We start from the raw sequence: 18,826 nt of genomic DNA on the forward strand, positions 1-18,826 counted from the left end.
CCTTTTTTTTTTTTTTACTTGAGGCCATCAACTGATTGGGTGAGGCCCACCCACATTATGAAGGGTTGCCTCCTCTACTCAAGGTCTGCTGATTTAAATATGAATCACTTCTTTTATTATTTTTTTATTTCTATTTTTTTTAAAGTTTATTTATTTCTAGGAGACAGAGAGAGAGACAGCGTGAGCAGGGGAGGGTCAGAAGAGAGGGAGTCACAGACTGAAACAGGCTCCAGGCTCCGAGCTGGCAGTCAGCACAGAGCCCGACGCAGGGCTCGAACCCACGAACTGTGAGATCATGACCTAAGCGAAAGTCGGACGCTCAACCAACTAAGCCACCCAGGCACCCCTGAATCACTTCTTTTAAAAAATGCTTTCACGTCTAGATTGGCATTTTGCCAAATGACCTGGTGCCGTGGCCCTGAAAAGTTGACATGTAACCTTAGCCATCGTGAGGCTCCGTAATCACACATCTGTGCGGACTCAGGGATGTGACTGATCACATCCTTCTGACTCCAGATCCTGATCAGGAATAACCAGAGAGGTCAGGACAGTGTCGTCTCCTGGAAAGGACAGTGTCAGAAGCAAATTTTAGTCCTTTGTTGGGGGCAAGCATGTTAAATATGTAAAGTTCTGGCTTCTTGGCATTTGGTCCATTATGAAAAGACGCCCAATCCCATCCCTGGAGGAGGGGGACTGATGGGTCCCTCGTCTTATTTCCGTGGTCGCGAGTATTTGTAGTAAGGAGATGCTGATTTTCTGTATTTGCCAGGCTTGCTTTTGCTTCTTCCTCTGCTGTTTTAAGAATTTATCAATACTAAGGGACACTGTAAAACTCCTCACCTGACATTAATTGCAACATGTGGGTATGCCATAAATAGTGGGAAAATGTCCCACCTTCCACAGAGGCAGCACGTGTCCCCCGTGAGATACTACCGGTTTCCATTCTTTGGAGACTGGTGTGATCTAGAAAGCAAATGGATTGTAACGGTTTCCTGCCGAGTGTGTGTTTCTGTGTGACACTTGAAAAGGGTCGAATACAGCATTTTGGAGTGTTTTAAGAAAATACTGACTGGGCACATTTTACAAGTAGTGTTTTAAAGTTTCCTGATGAGATGGATGCCCTCAGGTGGGGTTGGCAGCCTGGCGTCTGAGGGCCAGGTGCCCCCGGGTGAGCCTGGCTCTGCCCCCTGGTGGCCTCTTCCCTCAGGCAGGTCGCACAGGCATCTCTGAGCCTCCACTGCCTCCCTGCAGCAGTTACCTTCCTCCTGAGGCCCCTAGGGATTAACGTGGGGGATGCTGTGGAGCCCCCAGCCCACGGAGGGGACAGGTCAATGAGGATGGCTGCTCCCCTCTGCCCCTCTCTGCCTCCCCTCTGCCTCCCCTCTGCTCTGTGTGCCCGGTGTCCACAGTCCGGTGCATGGGCTCCGGAAGGTACTTCTGGTATGAAACGTGTCTATCTTTGGTGACTGATGATATCTGCCCATGGGTCTCGTGTTTTGGGACTGATAAATCTCCAAATTGGAAGGGAAGCCAGAGGCCTGACTGTCCTCGCCAGCATCTACCGATGCTTTCCCACCCACCTCTAGAGGAATTCTCAAGAAAATAGTAGGAAGTAGGAGGAAATAAAACAGTAGGTGGCGCTGCTGAGGGTCAGGACCACGGGGGTGGCAGGAGGGGGCGTGGCGAGCGTATGGGGCCCCAGCGAGGGTCCCGAGGGCCCTCCCGCACCACCGGGCATGGGGAGGTGGTGGCTGGGTCCGGCGGGGTCGCCCCGCTCTGACCCTGACCCATGTCCCCGTCGCGCGGGCTGCAGGTGGGCAAACTGCGCGAGCGGCTGCAGGAGGCCAAGCTGGAGCGCGAGCAGGAGCAGCGGCGGCACACGGCTTACATCTCGGAGCTCAGGGCCAAGCTGCACGAAGAGAAGACCAAGGAGCTGCAGGCGCTGCGCGAGGTGCTCATCCGGCAGCACGAGCAGGAGGCGGCGCGCACCGCCAAGATCAAGGAGGGCGAGCTGCAGCGGCTGCAGGCCACGCTGAACGTGCTCCGCGACGGCGCGGCCGACAAGGTCAAGACGGCGCTCCTGGCCGAGGCGCGCGACGAGGCGCGCAGGGCCTTCGACGGCGAGCGCCTGCGGCTGCAGCAGGAAATCCTGGAGCTCAAGGCCTCGCGCAAGCAGGCCGAGGAGGCGCTCAGCAACTGTATGCAGGCCGACAAGACCAAGGCGGCCGACCTGCGCGCCGCCTACCAGGCGCACCAGGACGAGGTGCACCGCATCAAGCGCGAGTGCGAACGCGACATCCGCAGGCTGGTACGTGCTGCCTGCGCCCCCTCCCGGCTGGCGTGCGTGCATGCACCCTTTCCTTCCCGCCCGCGAGCATCCTTTCCTTCATGCATCCTTTCTNTCTGTGTGCCCGGTGTCCACAGTCCGGTACATGGGCTCCGGAAGGTACTTCTGGTATGAAACGTGTCTATCTTTGGTGACTGATGATATCTGCCCATGGGTCTCGTGTTTTGGGACTGATAAATCTCCAAATTGGAAGGGAAGCCAGAGGCCTGACTGTCCTCGCCAGCATCTACCGATGCTTTCCCACCCACCTCCAGAGGAATTCTCAAGAAAATAGTAGGAAGTAGGAGGAAATAAAACAGTAGGTGGCGCTGCTGAGGGTCAGGACCACGGGGGTGGCAGGAGGGGGCGTGGCGAGCGTATGGGGCCCCAGCGAGGGTCCCGAGGGCCCTCCCGCACCACCGGGCATGGGGAGGTGGTGGCTGGGTCCGGCGGGGTCGCCCCGCTCTGACCCTGACCCATGTCCCCGTCGCGCGGGCTGCAGGTGGGCAAACTGCGCGAGCGGCTGCAGGAGGCCAAGCTGGAGCGCGAGCAGGAGCAGCGGCGGCACACGGCTTACATCTCGGAGCTCAGGGCCAAGCTGCACGAAGAGAAGACCAAGGAGCTGCAGGCGCTGCGCGAGGTGCTCATCCGGCAGCACGAGCAGGAGGCGGCGCGCACCGCCAAGATCAAGGAGGGCGAGCTGCAGCGGCTGCAGGCCACGCTGAACGTGCTCCGCGACGGCGCGGCCGACAAGGTCAAGACGGCGCTCCTGGCCGAGGCGCGCGACGAGGCGCGCAGGGCCTTCGACGGCGAGCGCCTGCGGCTGCAGCAGGAAATCCTGGAGCTCAAGGCCTCGCGCAAGCAGGCCGAGGAGGCGCTCAGCAACTGTATGCAGGCCGACAAGACCAAGGCGGCCGACCTGCGCGCCGCCTACCAGGCGCACCAGGACGAGGTGCACCGCATCAAGCGCGAGTGCGAACGCGACATCCGCAGGCTGGTACGTGCTGCCTGCGCCCCCTCCCGGCTGGCGTGCGTGCATGCACCCTTTCCTTCCCGCCCGCGAGCATCCTTTCCTTCATGCATCCTTTCTTTCCTCCGTGGCTTGCATGCATTCGTTCCTTCCTTTCTGTGTGCAGTAAACGCCGCGGGTTGAGGACCCACTGTGCACCAGGCAGGGTTCTAGGCACTTCTAGCGAGGTCCCTGCCTTCCTAGTGGTGGTGAAGAGACTTTGGGCAGGTAGAACTCGGCTTGCTAGGTGTGGGATCCTTGGTCCTTCATGGAACAGCTCAGAAGCACAATGTAAAATGGGATTAATAGGTAAGGGCGGAGTTGCTGTTAAAAAAAAAAAANGACCGTGGAAGCTTATCAAAATGCCGGGCATTAATTTATTCATTTAATTACTAAACCGGAGCATGCTTATACCTTCAGGTGAGATGTGGCTCATAGGGACAGACCAGCCATTCTGTCACAACTACTGGGGAAAGCCGTAAACTTCAAACAATTTTTTTTTAAAAAATTATTTATTTTTAAGTTTATTTATTTTGAGCGCAAGCGAGAGAGACCGTGCAAGTGGGGGCGGGGCAGAGAGAGAGAGGGGAGATCCCAAGCAGACTCTGTGCTGTCAGTGCTGAGCCCGATGTGGGTCTTGAACTCATGAAACTGTGAGATCACGACCTGAGCTGAAACCAAGAGTCGTATGCTTAACCGACTGAGGCACCCAAGCGCCCCACAAGCAATCCTATTTTTAAAGGCTGGAGGGCTATGGAAGGTCTGAGGTCTAGAAGAGCTAAAATTTCAAAGGGAGCAGAGAGAACCTGGCCCAGGAGAGCTGTCAGTTACCAGCTGACAGGTTCTTCCCTGTGGGACATTTGTGCATCCTGGGAGCAGGCTGGGGATGGGGCTTCCCTCCAGCAAAGAGACTCCGCCAGGGCTGAGACGGGTGAGCAGGACTTTTTGCCATCTCTCACGGTCAGCATGAAGGATGGGAAACTAAGGAGCCCCCACACTGGGCTGGTTTTCACCCCAAAGTATTCATTGTGTTTTGGGGTGATGCAGAAGGCCAGCAAGTCGGGGTGGAAAGGCAGAGTGGAGTCCCCCAGAGCTGTATCTGGGGATACAGAGGGGCTGCAACAGGCATCCCACCAGTCTGCCCCTCAGGACGACCGCCGGACTTTGAACTTGTGTGCTGCAGGAAGCTGAAAAGGCAAGCAAGCTAAGCTTCTCAGGCTAGAGTCAACAGCAATGATATTTACAAGAGGCACATCTTGATTGTGAAGCCCCAGTTAGGCTGAAAGTTGTCAGGATGGATATAAATACAATGCTCAAACACTAACCACCAGAAAGCTGGTCTGTATTCATGTTGAAGACTTTAAGGCAAGAAGTAATACTAAAGACAAGTAGAAGATGCCTTTTTTTAGTTAAAAAAATTTTTTTTAAGTTTATTTATTTTGAGAGACACAGAGACAGCTTGAGTGGGAGAGGGGCAGAGAGAAAGGGAGAGAAAGAATCCCAAGCAGGCTCCATGCTGCCAGTGCAGAGCCCAGCCTGGGGCTCAAGCTCATGAAACCAGATCATGACCTGAGCCAAAACCAAGAGTCAGAGGCTTAACCAGCTGAGGCACCCAGGTGCCCTGGGTACACTTCTTAATAATAAAGGGGGCCATCTGTAACAGTATTTAATAAAAAAAACTTCCAAATATGCAAAAGAAAAGCATCAAAACTAAAAGGAGAAACAAATCCACAGGGGTAGTTGGAGAATAAGTCTCAGTCTCAGCAAATGATATAAACACATAGATAATAGATGAACAAAGACATGCAAGATTTAAACCTACAGTTAACCAGCTGGAGGTATGCTGACAAAATACTGTATTTCAGCAGCTGCACATACTGTTCTCTTCAAGGGGACCTACACCTCTTTCTTTAAAAAATTGTGCTCCTTCGAGTAAAACAGATTTTAGACAAAAAGGAAGAAATGCTGAAAATCAAACATCTAAGCTTCCATCTTGAGAACAAAGAAAAAGAACAGCAAATTAATCTCTGAGAAAGCGGAATTGAGGGGCTTAAAGAGCAGGAATCACTGAATTAAATCAATAAGGAAAATCAACACATCAGAAGTTAATTGGAGTAGGTAAACTGATAAGCCCTGAGGAATACTGATGAAAGGACAGAGACAAGTCCCCAGTGCACAGAATGTAAAAGGGGCACTACCACAGCCCCTACAGAAATTAAAGAGACAGTACAAGTACTTTCTGAACAGCATATGCCAGTGAACTTCAAATTTGGATGAAATGGGCAATTTCCTTGAACAAGTACAACTTAGCCAAACTGACACTATAAGAAATAGAAAATGTGAGTAGTCCTGCAGCTGTTAAAGAAATTAAATATGTAATTAATAGTTTTCCCACAATGAAAATCCCAAGCCCTGAGGCTTCACAGGTAACTTCTTTAAGTATTTAATGAAGAAATAAAACTAATTACAGACTCTTCCAGAAAAGAGAAATAGGGAACATATTCTAATTCATTTTATGAAGCCAGCATAACTGACCCCAAAACCAATGACATACAACAAAAGAAAAAATTTAAATAATCTTTTATAAACATAGACACAAGAGTACTAAATTAAACATTAACAAATAAAATCTGGCAACATACATAGGGCTAATAAACTATGATCAAGTGGGGTTTATTCTAGGAATACAAAGATTGGTTTAATATTAAAAAATCAGTGAATATAATTCACTGCTAGAAATAGAATAAAGGAGAAAAAAGCCCATATGATCATCTTAATAGATACAGTAAAAACATTTAATACTTTTATGCTTTTATACTTTCGTACATTAAAAAACATTTTTTTAATTTTTTATTTTTTTGAGAGAGAGGGAAGCATGAGCAGGGAGGGGCAGAGAGAGAGAGGGAGTCACAGAATTCAAAGCAGACTCCAGGCTCTAAGCTGTCAGTACAGAGCCTGACGTGGGGCTCAAACCCACGAACTGTGAGATCATGACCTTAGCCGAAGTCAGACCCTTAACTGCCTAAACCACCCAGGCGCCCCATATACTTTCATACATTTATACTTCACAGTATATACTCTCAGCAAACTAGGAATAGAATAGAATTTCTCAAATCTGGTAGAGGGTTCTATTAAAAAATCTAACAACAGGGGCGCCTGGGTGGCTCAGTTGGTTAAACGTCCAACTTCGGCTCAGGTCGTGATCTCACGGTTCGTGGGTTCGAGCCCCATGTCGGGCTCTGTGCTAACAGCTAGCTCAGAGCCTGGAGCCTGCTTCGGATTCTGTGTCTCCCTCTCTCTCTGACCCTCCGCTGTTCATGCTGTCTCTCTCTCTCAAAAATAAGTAAAACATTAAAAAAAAAAATCTAACAACATATACAGTGATAAAATATTGAACATCTCCCACTGAATTCAAGGACAGAACAAGACATCCACTATCACCACTTCTGTTCAACATTGCACTGGTTAGGACCTCAAATCTAAGAAATAAAAAGAAAAGGTTTAAAGATTGGAAAAAAAGGGGAAGCCGCCATTATTTGCAGATGCTGTGATTGTGACGTAGAAAATCCAACAGAGTCTACAAACTATTAGAAGTAGTAAGTGAGTTTATCAAAGCCTCTAAATAGAAAGTAAATATGCAAAAATAAACTGTGTTTCTACATATTAGCAATGGGTAATGGGAGAATGGAGCTTTACAAAAGACCATTTATAACAGAGTACCAAGACCTAAGAATAAGGTCTGATGAAAGTTGTGTAAGCTTCAACATGCTGAAAGTTTCAAAACATTGCTAAGAAAAAAAACAAAACAAAACAAAACAAAGGAGACCGAAAGAAATGTAGGGAGAAGCCATTTTCATTGTACGAATATCAGCTCTCCCATAATTGATCTATAGATTCAGGGCAATCCCTATACCCCAGCAGATTTTTTTTTTTTTTGTAGACATTGGCAAGTGGATTCTAAACATGATTAAAAATTTGGGGTGTCTGGGTGGCTCAGTCAGTTAAGTGACCAGCTTCGGCTCAGGTCATGATCACACAGTTTGTGGGTTTGAGCCCCACATCAGGCTCTGTGCTGATGGCTAGCTCAGAGCCTAGAGCCTGCTACAGATTCTGTATCTCCCTCTCTCCTCTGATCCTCCCCTCCTCACGCGCTCTCTCTCTCAGAAATAAATAAGAAGCATTAAAAAAATAAAAAAAAATTAAAGGACCTGGAGTCACAGTTTTGAAGACAAAAAAGCCCAGGAAATGTCATACTATCATGTAACAAAGCTTACTATCAAGACCAGCTGAAGGATACGTGGATAAATCACTGAAACAGGAGAATCCCCAGACAGACCTGGTTTAGGAAACAGGTAACATCATAGTCTAGTAAGAAAAGGATGGTCTTTCAATAAAGAGCATTGACAAAGTTGGACATTTGTGAAACAGGAGCAATGATCCTTGCATCGTGCCATTCGTTCATCCATAAAGATTAATTCAAGGTGGACCCTAGACCTGGATGTTAGAAAGTAAACCAGTGAAATGGTTAGGGTAACATGGAGCAATATCTTCATGATCTTGGGGCAGGTGAATATTTCTCAGAGAAGACACAAATACACTATTCATATAAATGCGCTATTCAGAGAAGGTTGAACTCTGAACATTTTAAGAAAGAAATTTTGTTCATCCAAAGGCACCCATCAAAGACGAGTCACAGTACAGATCGAGAGAAGATCATTTCAATATGTGTACGTAAACAGCTTTTGTTCAGATTATACAAACAACCATGAAGCAAGAAGAAAAATAGTTAAAAGGGGCAAAGCTTTGAAAGAGTACTTCAAAAAGGGAAAATATACTTAAATGACAGATAAACATCTGAAAAGGTGTCCAACCTCACTGATCATCAGGGAAACACACATTAAAATTATAACTAGATACAGCTTCACACCCACTAGAATGGATGCAATTAAAAAAAAAAATACAGAAGGGCACCTGAGGGGCTCCATCGGTTAAGCATCCAACTTTGGCTCAGGTCATGATTTCACAGTCTGTGGGTTCGAGCCCCGCGTCGGGCTCTGTGGCGACAGCTCGGAGCCTGGAGCTGCTTCAGATTCTGTGTCTCCTTCTCTCTCTGCCCCTCCCCCACTTGTACTCTGTCTCTCTCTCAAAAAAATAAACATTAAAAAAATAAACAGAACAAACACTAGGGAGGATGGAAAGCGGTGGGAACTCTCAGATGCTGCTACTGGGACTGTAAACTGCCATGACCACTCTGGAAAAATAATTCGGTAGTTTCTTAAACATCAATTTGCCTGCTCCCCCAGCACCTCCACCCCCAGCGGTATACCCGAGGGAGATGAAGAAAGGTTTATATAAGACTGATGCAAGCTCACCACAGCACTGTTCATAGTAAAAGCATGGAAGCAATCCACATGTCCATCGACTGGGAAATGGATAAAATGTGGTATATTCAAAAAATTTTTTAATGTTTATTTTTGAGAGAGGGAGAGACAGAGAGTGAGCAGGGGAGGGCCAGAGAGAGAAGGAGACACAATCTGAAGGAGGCTCCGGGCTCTGAGCTGTCAGCACAGAGCCCGATGCGGGGCTCGATGTCACGGACTGTGAGATCATGACCTGAGCCGAAGTCGGACGCTTAACTGACTGAGCCACCTGGGTGCCCCAAAATGCGGTATATTCATATGATGCACTGCTATTCAGCAGTAAGGAGAAGTGGGGTATTTATTAACCTGAGCTGCCGCACTAGCTTAGGCATGAGAGCTCCTCTTTTTCCTCTTTGTGGGAGTTGGAAGGGAGGGGTGTTATCACATGGGGGGGGAGTAGCCTTGGGGGAAAGTCTGCTCTGGGTGCGAATTCAGTCTCGTTTACTGGGTGACCCCAATGAGGCTGCTTCCCTCCTCTGAACCTGTGGTGCCTCATCTGCAAAATGGGAATAATTGCCCTGGGGTTGTGAGAATAAAGTGAATGACAGCACCTGATGGTGTCTTATCCTTTCTGTACCAAGAGACCCATAAATGTGTCCCTCCCTGGCACGAGAAATTTACATTTAAAGTCCATAAAACGGGGGAAGAAACAAATATTTGCATAAGGGACTGCTTGAGCGTCATTTAAAAGGTACCAAAGGACTTGTTGTCTGCTTCCGTTTCGGCACCAAGGAGGGATATCCTCAATTCAGGTATTCCTGGTGTGTATGTGGTTTTCACAGCAAATGCCCCACTTGGAGAATCGAGGGCAGAGAACAAGCGTCCGTTTCTCCCNGCTGTGTTTGGAAGGTGGCTTGTGCTTCATTTCTTGGTTGGCTGGATTGGACTGGAAATGCAGGTATGTCTGTGGACGCCTGCTTATCCATTTAACAGGCATCTTAAGAAAAACAAAGCAGAGGGGGCACCTGGGTGGCTCAGTCAGTTAAGTGTCTGACTTTGGCTCAGGTCATGATCTCGTGGTTCATGTCTCCCGCATCGGGCTCTGTGCTGACAGCTCGGAGCCTGGAGCCTGTTTCAGATTCTGTGTCTCCCTCTCTCTCTGCCCCTCCCCTGCTCACACTCTTTCTCTGTCTCTCTCATGTATGAAGTCCGAAAAGGGCTGCCACAGGGCTCCCCAGAGTAGTGAGGGACACGGGTACCTCCCAGCTTTCTCCTCAGAATGGACTTTGGGATGTGGTCCCCGTCCTCATGGGCCCTCATCCCTGTTGAGTGCCAGCCATCGCATCTTCATCCCAGGTTGGCAGTAGGAGGGCCAATGAAGAAGGGCGTGGTCTTCACTGAAGAACACTTTCCTTTTTGGAACTTCCATATGCTTCCACGCCCACCGCCTTGGCCAGCACGTACTCACGCAGCCTCATCGAGCTGCAGGGGGGCCTACCTGCAGGGGGGCCTACTCGGTAGGCCCTTTACCGAGTGCACTGCAGTTTAATAAACCCCGGTCTGGTACTCTGCCAATTTTCCGGGGCTGCCGTAACAAGTGACTGCAAACTCGGTGGCTCCCGACAGGAATTTCTTTATCCCCTCACAGTTTTGGAGGCTGGAAGTCTGAGATCAAGGTCAGCGGGACCCACTTCCCCGGCAGCTTGCAGGGAAGAATCTTTCTTGCCCTGTCCAGCTTCTGGTGGTGGCCAGGAATCCTTGGAGTCCTTCGGCCTGTGGTCGCGCCAATCCAGGCTCTGCCACCACATGGCCTGTCCTCTCCTGTGTGTCTGTGTCTGGTCCCCTTCTTGCAAGGATGCCGGTAGTGGATCCAGGGCCCACCCTGATCTGGTGTGCCCTCATCTTAACTTCCATCCTAATCATATCTGCGGAGACCCAGTTTCCAAATAAGATCCCATTCTGGCTTTTAGGGTGGACATGAGAGTGGGTGAACATTGACTACAGGTACCCAGGAGGAGAGTGAGAACAGGTGTTGGGGTGAAGCGGTCCCCGCTTCATTCTTTGTGCCCCAGTCTTTGGCGTGAAGTGGAGCTCACAGTTATTTGCACGCTGCTGGGCACGAAGGTTCTCGCTGGGACGAATGTCTTGGTGGATGTGACTGTGGCAGAGTGGTTGGATTCTGCGCTGTGGGGCACGTGGGATAGCGAGGGCCTGGCAGAGGCTGACCCGAGTTGGCATCGTGGTTCTGCTGCCCACCTGCGCTTGGGCACATGCATCTCTCTGGGCCTCACCTGACGGTAAAACGGGGTGGGTACTGTCTCCTGTGAGGGTCTTCTGAAGGCAGAGCGTGTCTTGTGAGTACAGCTGTGGTACCGAGCTCACAGTGGCACGTAAGAAGGAAGTAACAGCCACCACCCAGTCTGTGTGCTTTGCCTAACTCTGTGTCAGGGTCTTTTGGTTACAGGTGACAGAAATTCCACCTCAATCCAGCTTGAACCGTAATCTGTCGGCATTAGTAACTAACATAGGAGGAGGGGCTTCAGGCCCAGCTCCAGAGACACTCAGGCCCCCAGGCCCCAGGTTTCTCAGGCTCTGCTCTGCCTCATCCTGTGTCGTTCTCAGCCTCTGGGGTCTCACACGGTGCCGGTGAGGTGGCACCGCTGTGCCGAACCCCCCCATCCGCACACACACACACAGCTCAGGGAAAGCGAGTCTCCTCTTTAGCTCCTAAGGAGCAACAGAAGGGTCCTAGCTATGTTGTCTTCGGGCTGTTGGCTCTGATTGGGTCACGTATCCATCCCCGAGCCAATGACTGTGAGGGGGCGGGATATGTGGCTGGAGTGAGCCAATCGGGGCCTGCCCTGGGAACTGGAATGATTTCAGCCCCACCCCCCTCCTATAACGTATGCTGAGACCAGGCGCTGGGAGAGCGAATGTCTGCACACCCAGGTGATGCAGGTCCGGGAATCTCAATGTGAGAGATTCATGGCTTTGTCAGCATCCTGGGGGAAGGGGACAGGGTTGCCGAGAGCTCAGCCTGGAAGGGAGACATAAAGTCAACGAATGGAGTGCTTGCCTTTAGCTGTGTGAACTTGGCGTGTCTCCTACCCCGGGGCGGGGGGGGCCTCAGGACTCTGGCTGGGGAAATACAACAGCCTGGCAGATGCTGATCCCAGAATACATTCTGCATTGTCCGATCATTCCTGGATGTCATGTCTGCTAGTGGAAATGGTTTTCTAGAAACCTTTCCCACGGTGATGGGTGTAAGCCCTCTGCTCATTTACAAGAGTAACTGGGGGAATTGGCACTTCCCTAAGGTGCAGAATTTGGGATTCCAGAGGTGTTTTGCTTGCAGCGCTGCTGTTTTCTGTGCGAGGAGCTAGTGTAATGCATGGGGGTGGGGGTGGGGCTCCATTTCTGGGCTCCCGTGCAAAGCAAGAAGTTGTGTGGCTCAGATGCCGAGGGGACCCCACCCCTTGCACCATATCCCCAACTGGCCCTGCTGATTCCCGCACTTCATTTTTTCCTGCTCATGCTAAGCACTCTCTCAGCCACTGCAGTGTTGACTTGTTTATTATGTTTATTGATTTCCTCCCCTCTAGCATGGGAGCTTTGAGGGCAGGGACTCTAGCCTATTTTGTTCACAGAGGTTTCCCAGGACCCATTGATGGCGCTTGTCTCAGTATTTGTTGAATTAATGAAAGCACCTGTGTGGTTTAAATTAATGAACTTCTTTCGCATACTTGCTGCTTCCGGACTGTCATTGGCAGTGGCAACAGTTTCTGCCTCCTTTAGGATTCTTCCCCACAGCCAGGAGGTGCTCCTCCCTGGGGTTAGGGCGAGGTGGGGAGCTGCTGGTGGATCACCACCAGGGGGCGCAGTGGGCACGTTCTGCCCCGGCTTTGGGAGACCTATGCCAGGCAGACAGGTCCCTGGCTGGAGTCCCAGGAGATTGTCCTGTGGGGTTGGGGATGCGGAGGGAGGGGAGAACACTTTTTGCTGTAAAAGAAAAGGTGCCAAAGAGTTTTTCAGAACTGTAGGACTTTGCTTAAACACCTCCCGGTATTTTGAGGGTACCATTTCCCCCTTCTATAATCTCAATTCTGTTTTATCAGTTTTTAATGATCTGCTCTTTCAGTATGTTCACCATCACCAAGAGCTAACGTGGCTTAATGGCAGAACCAACACTGAGCACAGCTTATAATATGCCAGGGTCTGCACTAAAATCTAAGTCTCCACAACTGGACAGGGGAGGTTCTAAGAGGTCTCCGTGTCCCCCACTTTACGGAGGCTGCGGCTGGGTCTGACAGGTGGCCCTGCCTAGGCTGGGCATCAGGAGGTCACGCAGCGTGGGGGAGGGCATTTGAATTAGCTTTCGTCTGCCGCCAGAACAGGGCTCTTAACCACTATTCTCCGCTGTGATGGTCTGTGTCTGGATTTGAGGTGCAGATCACAAGTCAGCTTTAATTTCTCACACTGAGTATCTTTGTTTGTTGTGGCTTTCTTAATGAATGGCCACAAACTCAGTGGCTTAAGACGACGGAAAGGTATTTCCGCACAGTCCGGAGGCCAGGAGTCAGGAATCAAGGTGCCAGTAGGGCTGTGCCCCCCGGAGGCTCCGGGGAGGGGCTCCTTCCGGCCTCTCCCAACTCCTGGGGCTCCTGGTGATGCTGGACTTGTGGCCGCGACTTCCAAAGCCTGTCTGCATTTCCCAGCGCTGCTGTAATGAAGGACCACACGCTGGGTTGCCAAAGCAACAGAGCTTTACTGGCTTATAGTTTTGGAGGCGGGAAGTCTGAGATCAAGGTGTCCCAGGGCTGTGCTCTCTGAAGGTTCTGGAAAGGAGCCGTCCTTGCTTCTTCCAGCTGCTGGTGGCTGCAGCAGTCTGTGATGTCCCCAGGCTTCTGGGTCCATCACGCCAGTCTCTGTCTCCATCTCCACCCGGCCTTCTCCCTGTGCATCCGTGGGCCTCTTCTGAGGACACAGTTACCTTACTCCAGTGCGGCCTCCTCCTAACTAACTCTATCTGCAGCAACCCTATTTCCAAATAACCTCACATTGTCAGGTTCAAGGACACGGGGTGGCAAGGGGCACCCCAGCACCGCACCCTCACTGGGGCTGTTTCCCAGCTGTTGGCTCTGTGTCTGGAATCAGTTGAAGGGTATGGCCTGGGGCCAAAGCTTTCTCTTCTCTGTAAGCTGCTCTCTGCTTGGTTCCCTCTAGGGAATGCTGGACAAGAGGGGGCCGGGGTGAGCGGGGGTTACTTTGAGGGTCGCAAGTGGAGAGGCTGAGGTCCTTTAGAATCCCTGGCGGAGATGTCAAATAATCAGTTGGCTCTATGATTCCGGGGCTCTGAGAGAAGTCAGAGCCTGGGGAGTACTTTGGGGTGTCAGCTGCATATGGGGGGGTTCATGTCACGGGTGAGGACGCGGCTGCCTGGGGGAAGGAAGAGGGCCAAGCCTTGCAAAGTCCAGACTTTAATGGTGGCCAGGGCAAGGTGAGTCTGTAAGGACAGAAACCAGGAAGTCATGGCAGAGGGCGGGAAGGCCGGGAGGGCCAGGAGAGCGCAGGGAACGGGCGGCTGGGTCACATGTCGGTGAGGTTGGAGGACGGAAAGTTGTCCTGTGGGTCTGGGGGCCAGGGGAGCATTGAAGGCCATAGCCACAGCTATTTCAGTGCAAGGGTGGGGGCTGTGATCAGACGGGAGAGGCTTGGGGGTGAGTGGGAGAGAAGACCCACCCACTCTGGGTGGAAACTGAGCCGTGGGGCTTGAGTTTGACTGGAGGTGCCTAGAGGTCAGGATTTTATTATATTTCATTAACGTGAGAGAGAAATGGGCATAGATCCATTTCAGCGGTGTCTGGTTAGCCATGTAGGCCCTTGAACCCCTAATTTCTCTGCTCCTCTGTGCTCAGGGGAGCAGGACCTGGGCTGTGGACAGCGGCCTCTCTGTGTCCTGAGTTTTCGGAGTTCGGCTGACCTCAGTCCTTCATCCTCCTTAACCTTTCCCCCTGGGCCTCAGACCAGAGGTTTCTCTGGTCACGAGCTCCTAGGCTGATTGCTCATTCTTTCTCTTCTGCAGATGGACGAGATCAGAGGGAAAGACCGTGTGATTCTGGCCTTGGAGAAGGAACTCGGAGTACAGACTGGTCAGACCCAGAAGCTACTTCTTCAGAAGGAGGCTTTGGATGAGCAGCTGGTCCAGGTCAAGGAGGCTGAGCGGTACCACAGTAGTCCGAAGAGAGAGCTCCCGCCTGGCATAGGGGACATGGCAGAGCTCATGGGCGCCCAGGTATGGGGACCGGTGACTGGCGCAAGCCCCGGGGCCTCGTAGCTGACCGTGAGTGGTCTGGAGCCCAGTGGAAAAGAGAGAGATGAGGAGTGTGGAGTAAGGGCACAGAGAGGGCCCCGTCTTGAAGTCAGAGTCCTGCACCATGAGCAGGAGCTTAGCCAGAAGGAAAGGGCTTGGGGGCAGCGGCTTGGTACTTAACATGCACAGAGGAGGCAGAAGCAGCGTGCTTTCATTCACTCACTCATTCATTCATTCATTCATTCATTCATTCAATCACCGGATGCTTGAATGTCATGCGTGCTCTGGGCAGACAGCATATGAGGTTCTGGCATTTCGGTGGTCAGTGAGATCGGCCCAGTGCGCCTTGAGGAGTGTCCTCTCACGGCCATGACGAGCCTTAGTGAGAGAGGCCCAGTGGGCGGGGGCTGGAGTGTGAAGGTCCCCAGAGACCATGTGCAGCTGTTTCAGAACCGCCGGCGGGCTTGACCTCTTTTCGCTTTGAGAGGAAGTCTTCCTGCAGGTCGCACACAGGGCCTGGGGTGTTGTCCGCGTGGCCTGCCTGCAGGGGCTCCCAAGGTGGCATCTGGCCTCAGGAGGAGGAGCTCGCGGTCACATCCCCTGAAGCCCCTGGGAGTGCGTGGAGTCCTTGAGGCATCTTCACAGTGCGTTCGTATCTTGACTTTCTTTTAGGATCAGCACATGGATGAGCGGGACGTGCGGCGATTCCAGCTAAAAATTGCTGAGCTGAACTCGGTGATTCGGAAGCTGGAAGACAGGAATACCCTCTTGGCAGACGAGAGGAATGAGCTGGTAATCAGCCCCGAGGGACAGACGGTGCCTTGCAGGGCGCCCGGAAGCCACCCTGGGGCCGAAACCCCGCCTTGAGCGCGTAGTTAGTGCAGAGCCCTTCTGGTTTCCTTTCCTTTCTTTCCCGTTAATTTCTGATCAAAAATCTAATGCACACGCAGTGAAGACACCTGTTCTGTCTGCAGAGATTTGCCCTGAGCAGCATCAGAGCAGTGAGGAGCGTGCAGATGATGTTCACGGCGGTGCCGTTTTCGCTAGCAACCCACACTGACCCGAAACAAAACAAAACCCAGTTGTTCGATACTCAAGTCTTGGGCAGAGTCATTACGGAGAATTTGTGCAGTGAATTGTGTACAGTCGTTAGGACTGATGGCAGACATCACGTTTATTTGCCCACAGAAAATCAAATGACAAGCAGTTTACGAAACATACGTGCATCGTCGTCCTGGCGGATATTGGAGGTTGTTTTAGGTGGTGCGGTGATGGGTCCCTTTTATTTTTTTGCATCTCTGTTTACTTTCCTTTGCATAAAAGTTCACGTATTTCTTTTTTTTAATTTTTAAATGTTTATTTTATTATTTTTGAGGAACAGAGAGAGACAGTGCGAGCAGGGGAGGGTCAGAGAGAGAGAGGGAGATACAGAATCTGAAACAGGCTCCAGGCTCAGAGCTGTCAGCACAGAGCCTGACTCGGGGCTCGAACCCATGAACCGTGAGATCATGACCTGGGCTGAAGTTGGACACTTAACCGACTGAGCCACCCAGGTGCCCAAAAGTTCACTGTGTTTCTAATTTTAAAGATAACGAACAGGGACTCTGGGTTAAAAAAAGAAATCCCCGGGGCACCCATTTCCTCTTTCTTTGCCCCTCCCCCACTTGTGCATCATGTTCTCTCAAAATAAATAAATAAACTTAAAAAAATAAATCTAGTAAAAAGAGTAGTTTCCTGAATATGTGTAAATTTGCTGGATAAACAGCTAAGTGGATTTTTATGACATGGGAGTCAGTACATAAGCTTTTTGACAGATGCCTTGTCATATTTCTGTTGATTCTAAATTTTATTCTGAAAGTCAGCGCATCTATATAGTATTTGAAAAACATGCGAGGTGAACAATGTTAATAAGTGTCACCTTTCGTAATTTTGACAGGATCGAAATAAATATATTTCCTTTGAGCAATTTAAAAAATTTTTTTCAAATGTTTTTATTTATCTATTTTGAGAGAGAGTGAGAGAGAGCAAAGGAGAGGCAGAGAGAGGGAGAGAGAGAGAATCCTCAGCAGGCTCTGTGCTATCAGCCCAGAGCCTGAAGAAGGGCTCGATCTTACAAACCATGAGATCATGACCTGAACTGAAATCAAGAGCCAGATGCTTAACTGTCTCAGCCACTGAGGCACTCTGTCCATCAAGTGTTTTTAAAGGCATATTTTTAAACGGCTTTAATCAGACTATGTGTCTAATATCAGATGTATGCTTTTCACTTAAATATTCATTAGCTGAAAAAAGTCCTTCATGCACTAGATAAAAGTTTACTGAGAAGATTAGAAAAAAAAAAGTATCTTGTGCAAAACAATTCAGAGCACCCTGAAGTGTTTAAAGCAAAAATCGAGCAGTGAGCCAGCACTTTGATCTTAAAGTCATGAAATAACTACTATTAGCAGTTTGAGGTATTTCTTAACATGGTTTTAAAGCTGATGTAAACATATCGACACCCACCAAGAGACTTTTAGTTGTTACTTTGCCGTTACAAATGGGATACCTTTCCTTGTCTGCAACTTGCTTTTCCCCCATGATTCATCAGTTACGGTGCTGCCATCAGCGTGTGCAGACAGCTGCTCTCATTTGGGCCGTGCACGGCTCAGGCTCACGCCCCACTGTGTGGATGAACCATGGTTCATTCACCCATTCCTCTACTGGAGTCTCTGGGCTACTCACGTTTCTTTGCTGTTATAAAATGCCCCCCAAATACATTTCTGTCTATATCCCTCAGACCTTTATTCCTGTGAGGATTTCCAGAAGTGGAATGTGTGGGTCAAAGGTCTATTTTTTTTTCCATAAAGTTTATTAATTAATTTTGAGAGAGACAGAGACAGTGCAAGTGGGGAGGGGGCAGACAGAGAGGGAGAGAGAGAATCCCAAGCAGGCTTGGCTCTGCCAACGCAGAGCCCGACGCGAGTCTCGAACCCACGAAACCATGAGATCGTGATCTGAGCCTAAACCGAGAGTTGGGTGCTTAACCGCCTGAGTCCCCTGGGCGCCCCTCAGAGGTCCATTTTATATTCGAGTGGATGCCACCAGACTGTTTGATCTTAACTTTATAGCCAGGTGACCAAAATCAGGGATCTGCAGTTAGTTTTGTGCTCGATCCTTGGCTCTAGCACTTTCTGCGTGGCCACGAGCATGGCGCCCCACCTCTTTGCCGTCGGTTTCTCTGTCTGTTTAGTGGGCATGGGGCCCCGCCTCGGGTTGTGGTGAGGGTTGAACCAGCCCGGCAGGGCTTACCACAGCGTGTTCGAGAAGGCAGACCTGACTGCTGAGAACTCCTGCTTCGAAGCCTTCAAGGGCCGGGGCAGAAGCCGAATGATAGAGTTCTCCAGCCCCCTAAACCGGGCCTCGCCGTGTCCACCCTCTACACCTGGCACCCCACATTCTGGGTTCCCACTGCACTGAACAACCTATGTTCTCACCCACTCTGAACCTCTGGGCGCGTCGTTTCCCTGCTTGGAACGTCTGCCCGCACTTGACTCACCGTGTTCTTACCTCCTTTACGATCTTTGCCCTCTTCCTCTGTCCGTTGGACGGGCTCCCTCGTGTGCCATCCCTTTGGGCCAGCCCCCAGCACACGGCCCAGGCTCTGTGGGCTCCCCCAACGCTGATCCCACGGGACAGACTGGAAGGACCCCTTAGTTGTAGACACCCAGGGAGTCCCTTCGGGTTGGATGTCCCGGCACAGAGGGGGGCCCAGGATTTTGTCCTAAGAAGGGGGAGCTTTCTGCGAGGTCGGGACTTGGGGAGGAGTGGTGGCCGGGAGCAGC

The 18,826-nt window shown here is 50.6% G+C and overlaps 1 protein-coding gene across 2 annotated transcripts in view; it reads left to right on the forward strand.

The window, feature by feature from the left end:
• The window catches only part of JAKMIP1 (janus kinase and microtubule interacting protein 1), a 99,708-nt gene that overhangs the window by 31,890 nt on the left and 48,992 nt on the right, over positions 1 to 18,826 (forward strand). Inside the window, exons 4-6 of one of the 2 annotated variants that reach the window (XM_077750405.1) lie at positions 1,814 to 2,308; positions 14,778 to 14,987; positions 15,678 to 15,797. In XM_077750405.1, the coding sequence (XP_077606531.1) occupies positions 1,814 to 2,308; positions 14,778 to 14,987; positions 15,678 to 15,797 (825 nt within the window). The remainder of the gene's footprint in view (positions 1 to 1,813; positions 2,309 to 14,777; positions 14,988 to 15,677; positions 15,798 to 18,826) is intronic. The other variant, XM_077750406.1, reaches the window with a different exon arrangement.

This window comes from Crocuta crocuta, unplaced genomic scaffold, assembly GCF_008692635.1.
Source record: "Crocuta crocuta isolate KB4526 unplaced genomic scaffold, BGI_CrCroc_1.0 scaffold179, whole genome shotgun sequence".
Lineage (NCBI taxonomy): Eukaryota > Metazoa > Chordata > Mammalia > Carnivora > Hyaenidae > Crocuta > Crocuta crocuta.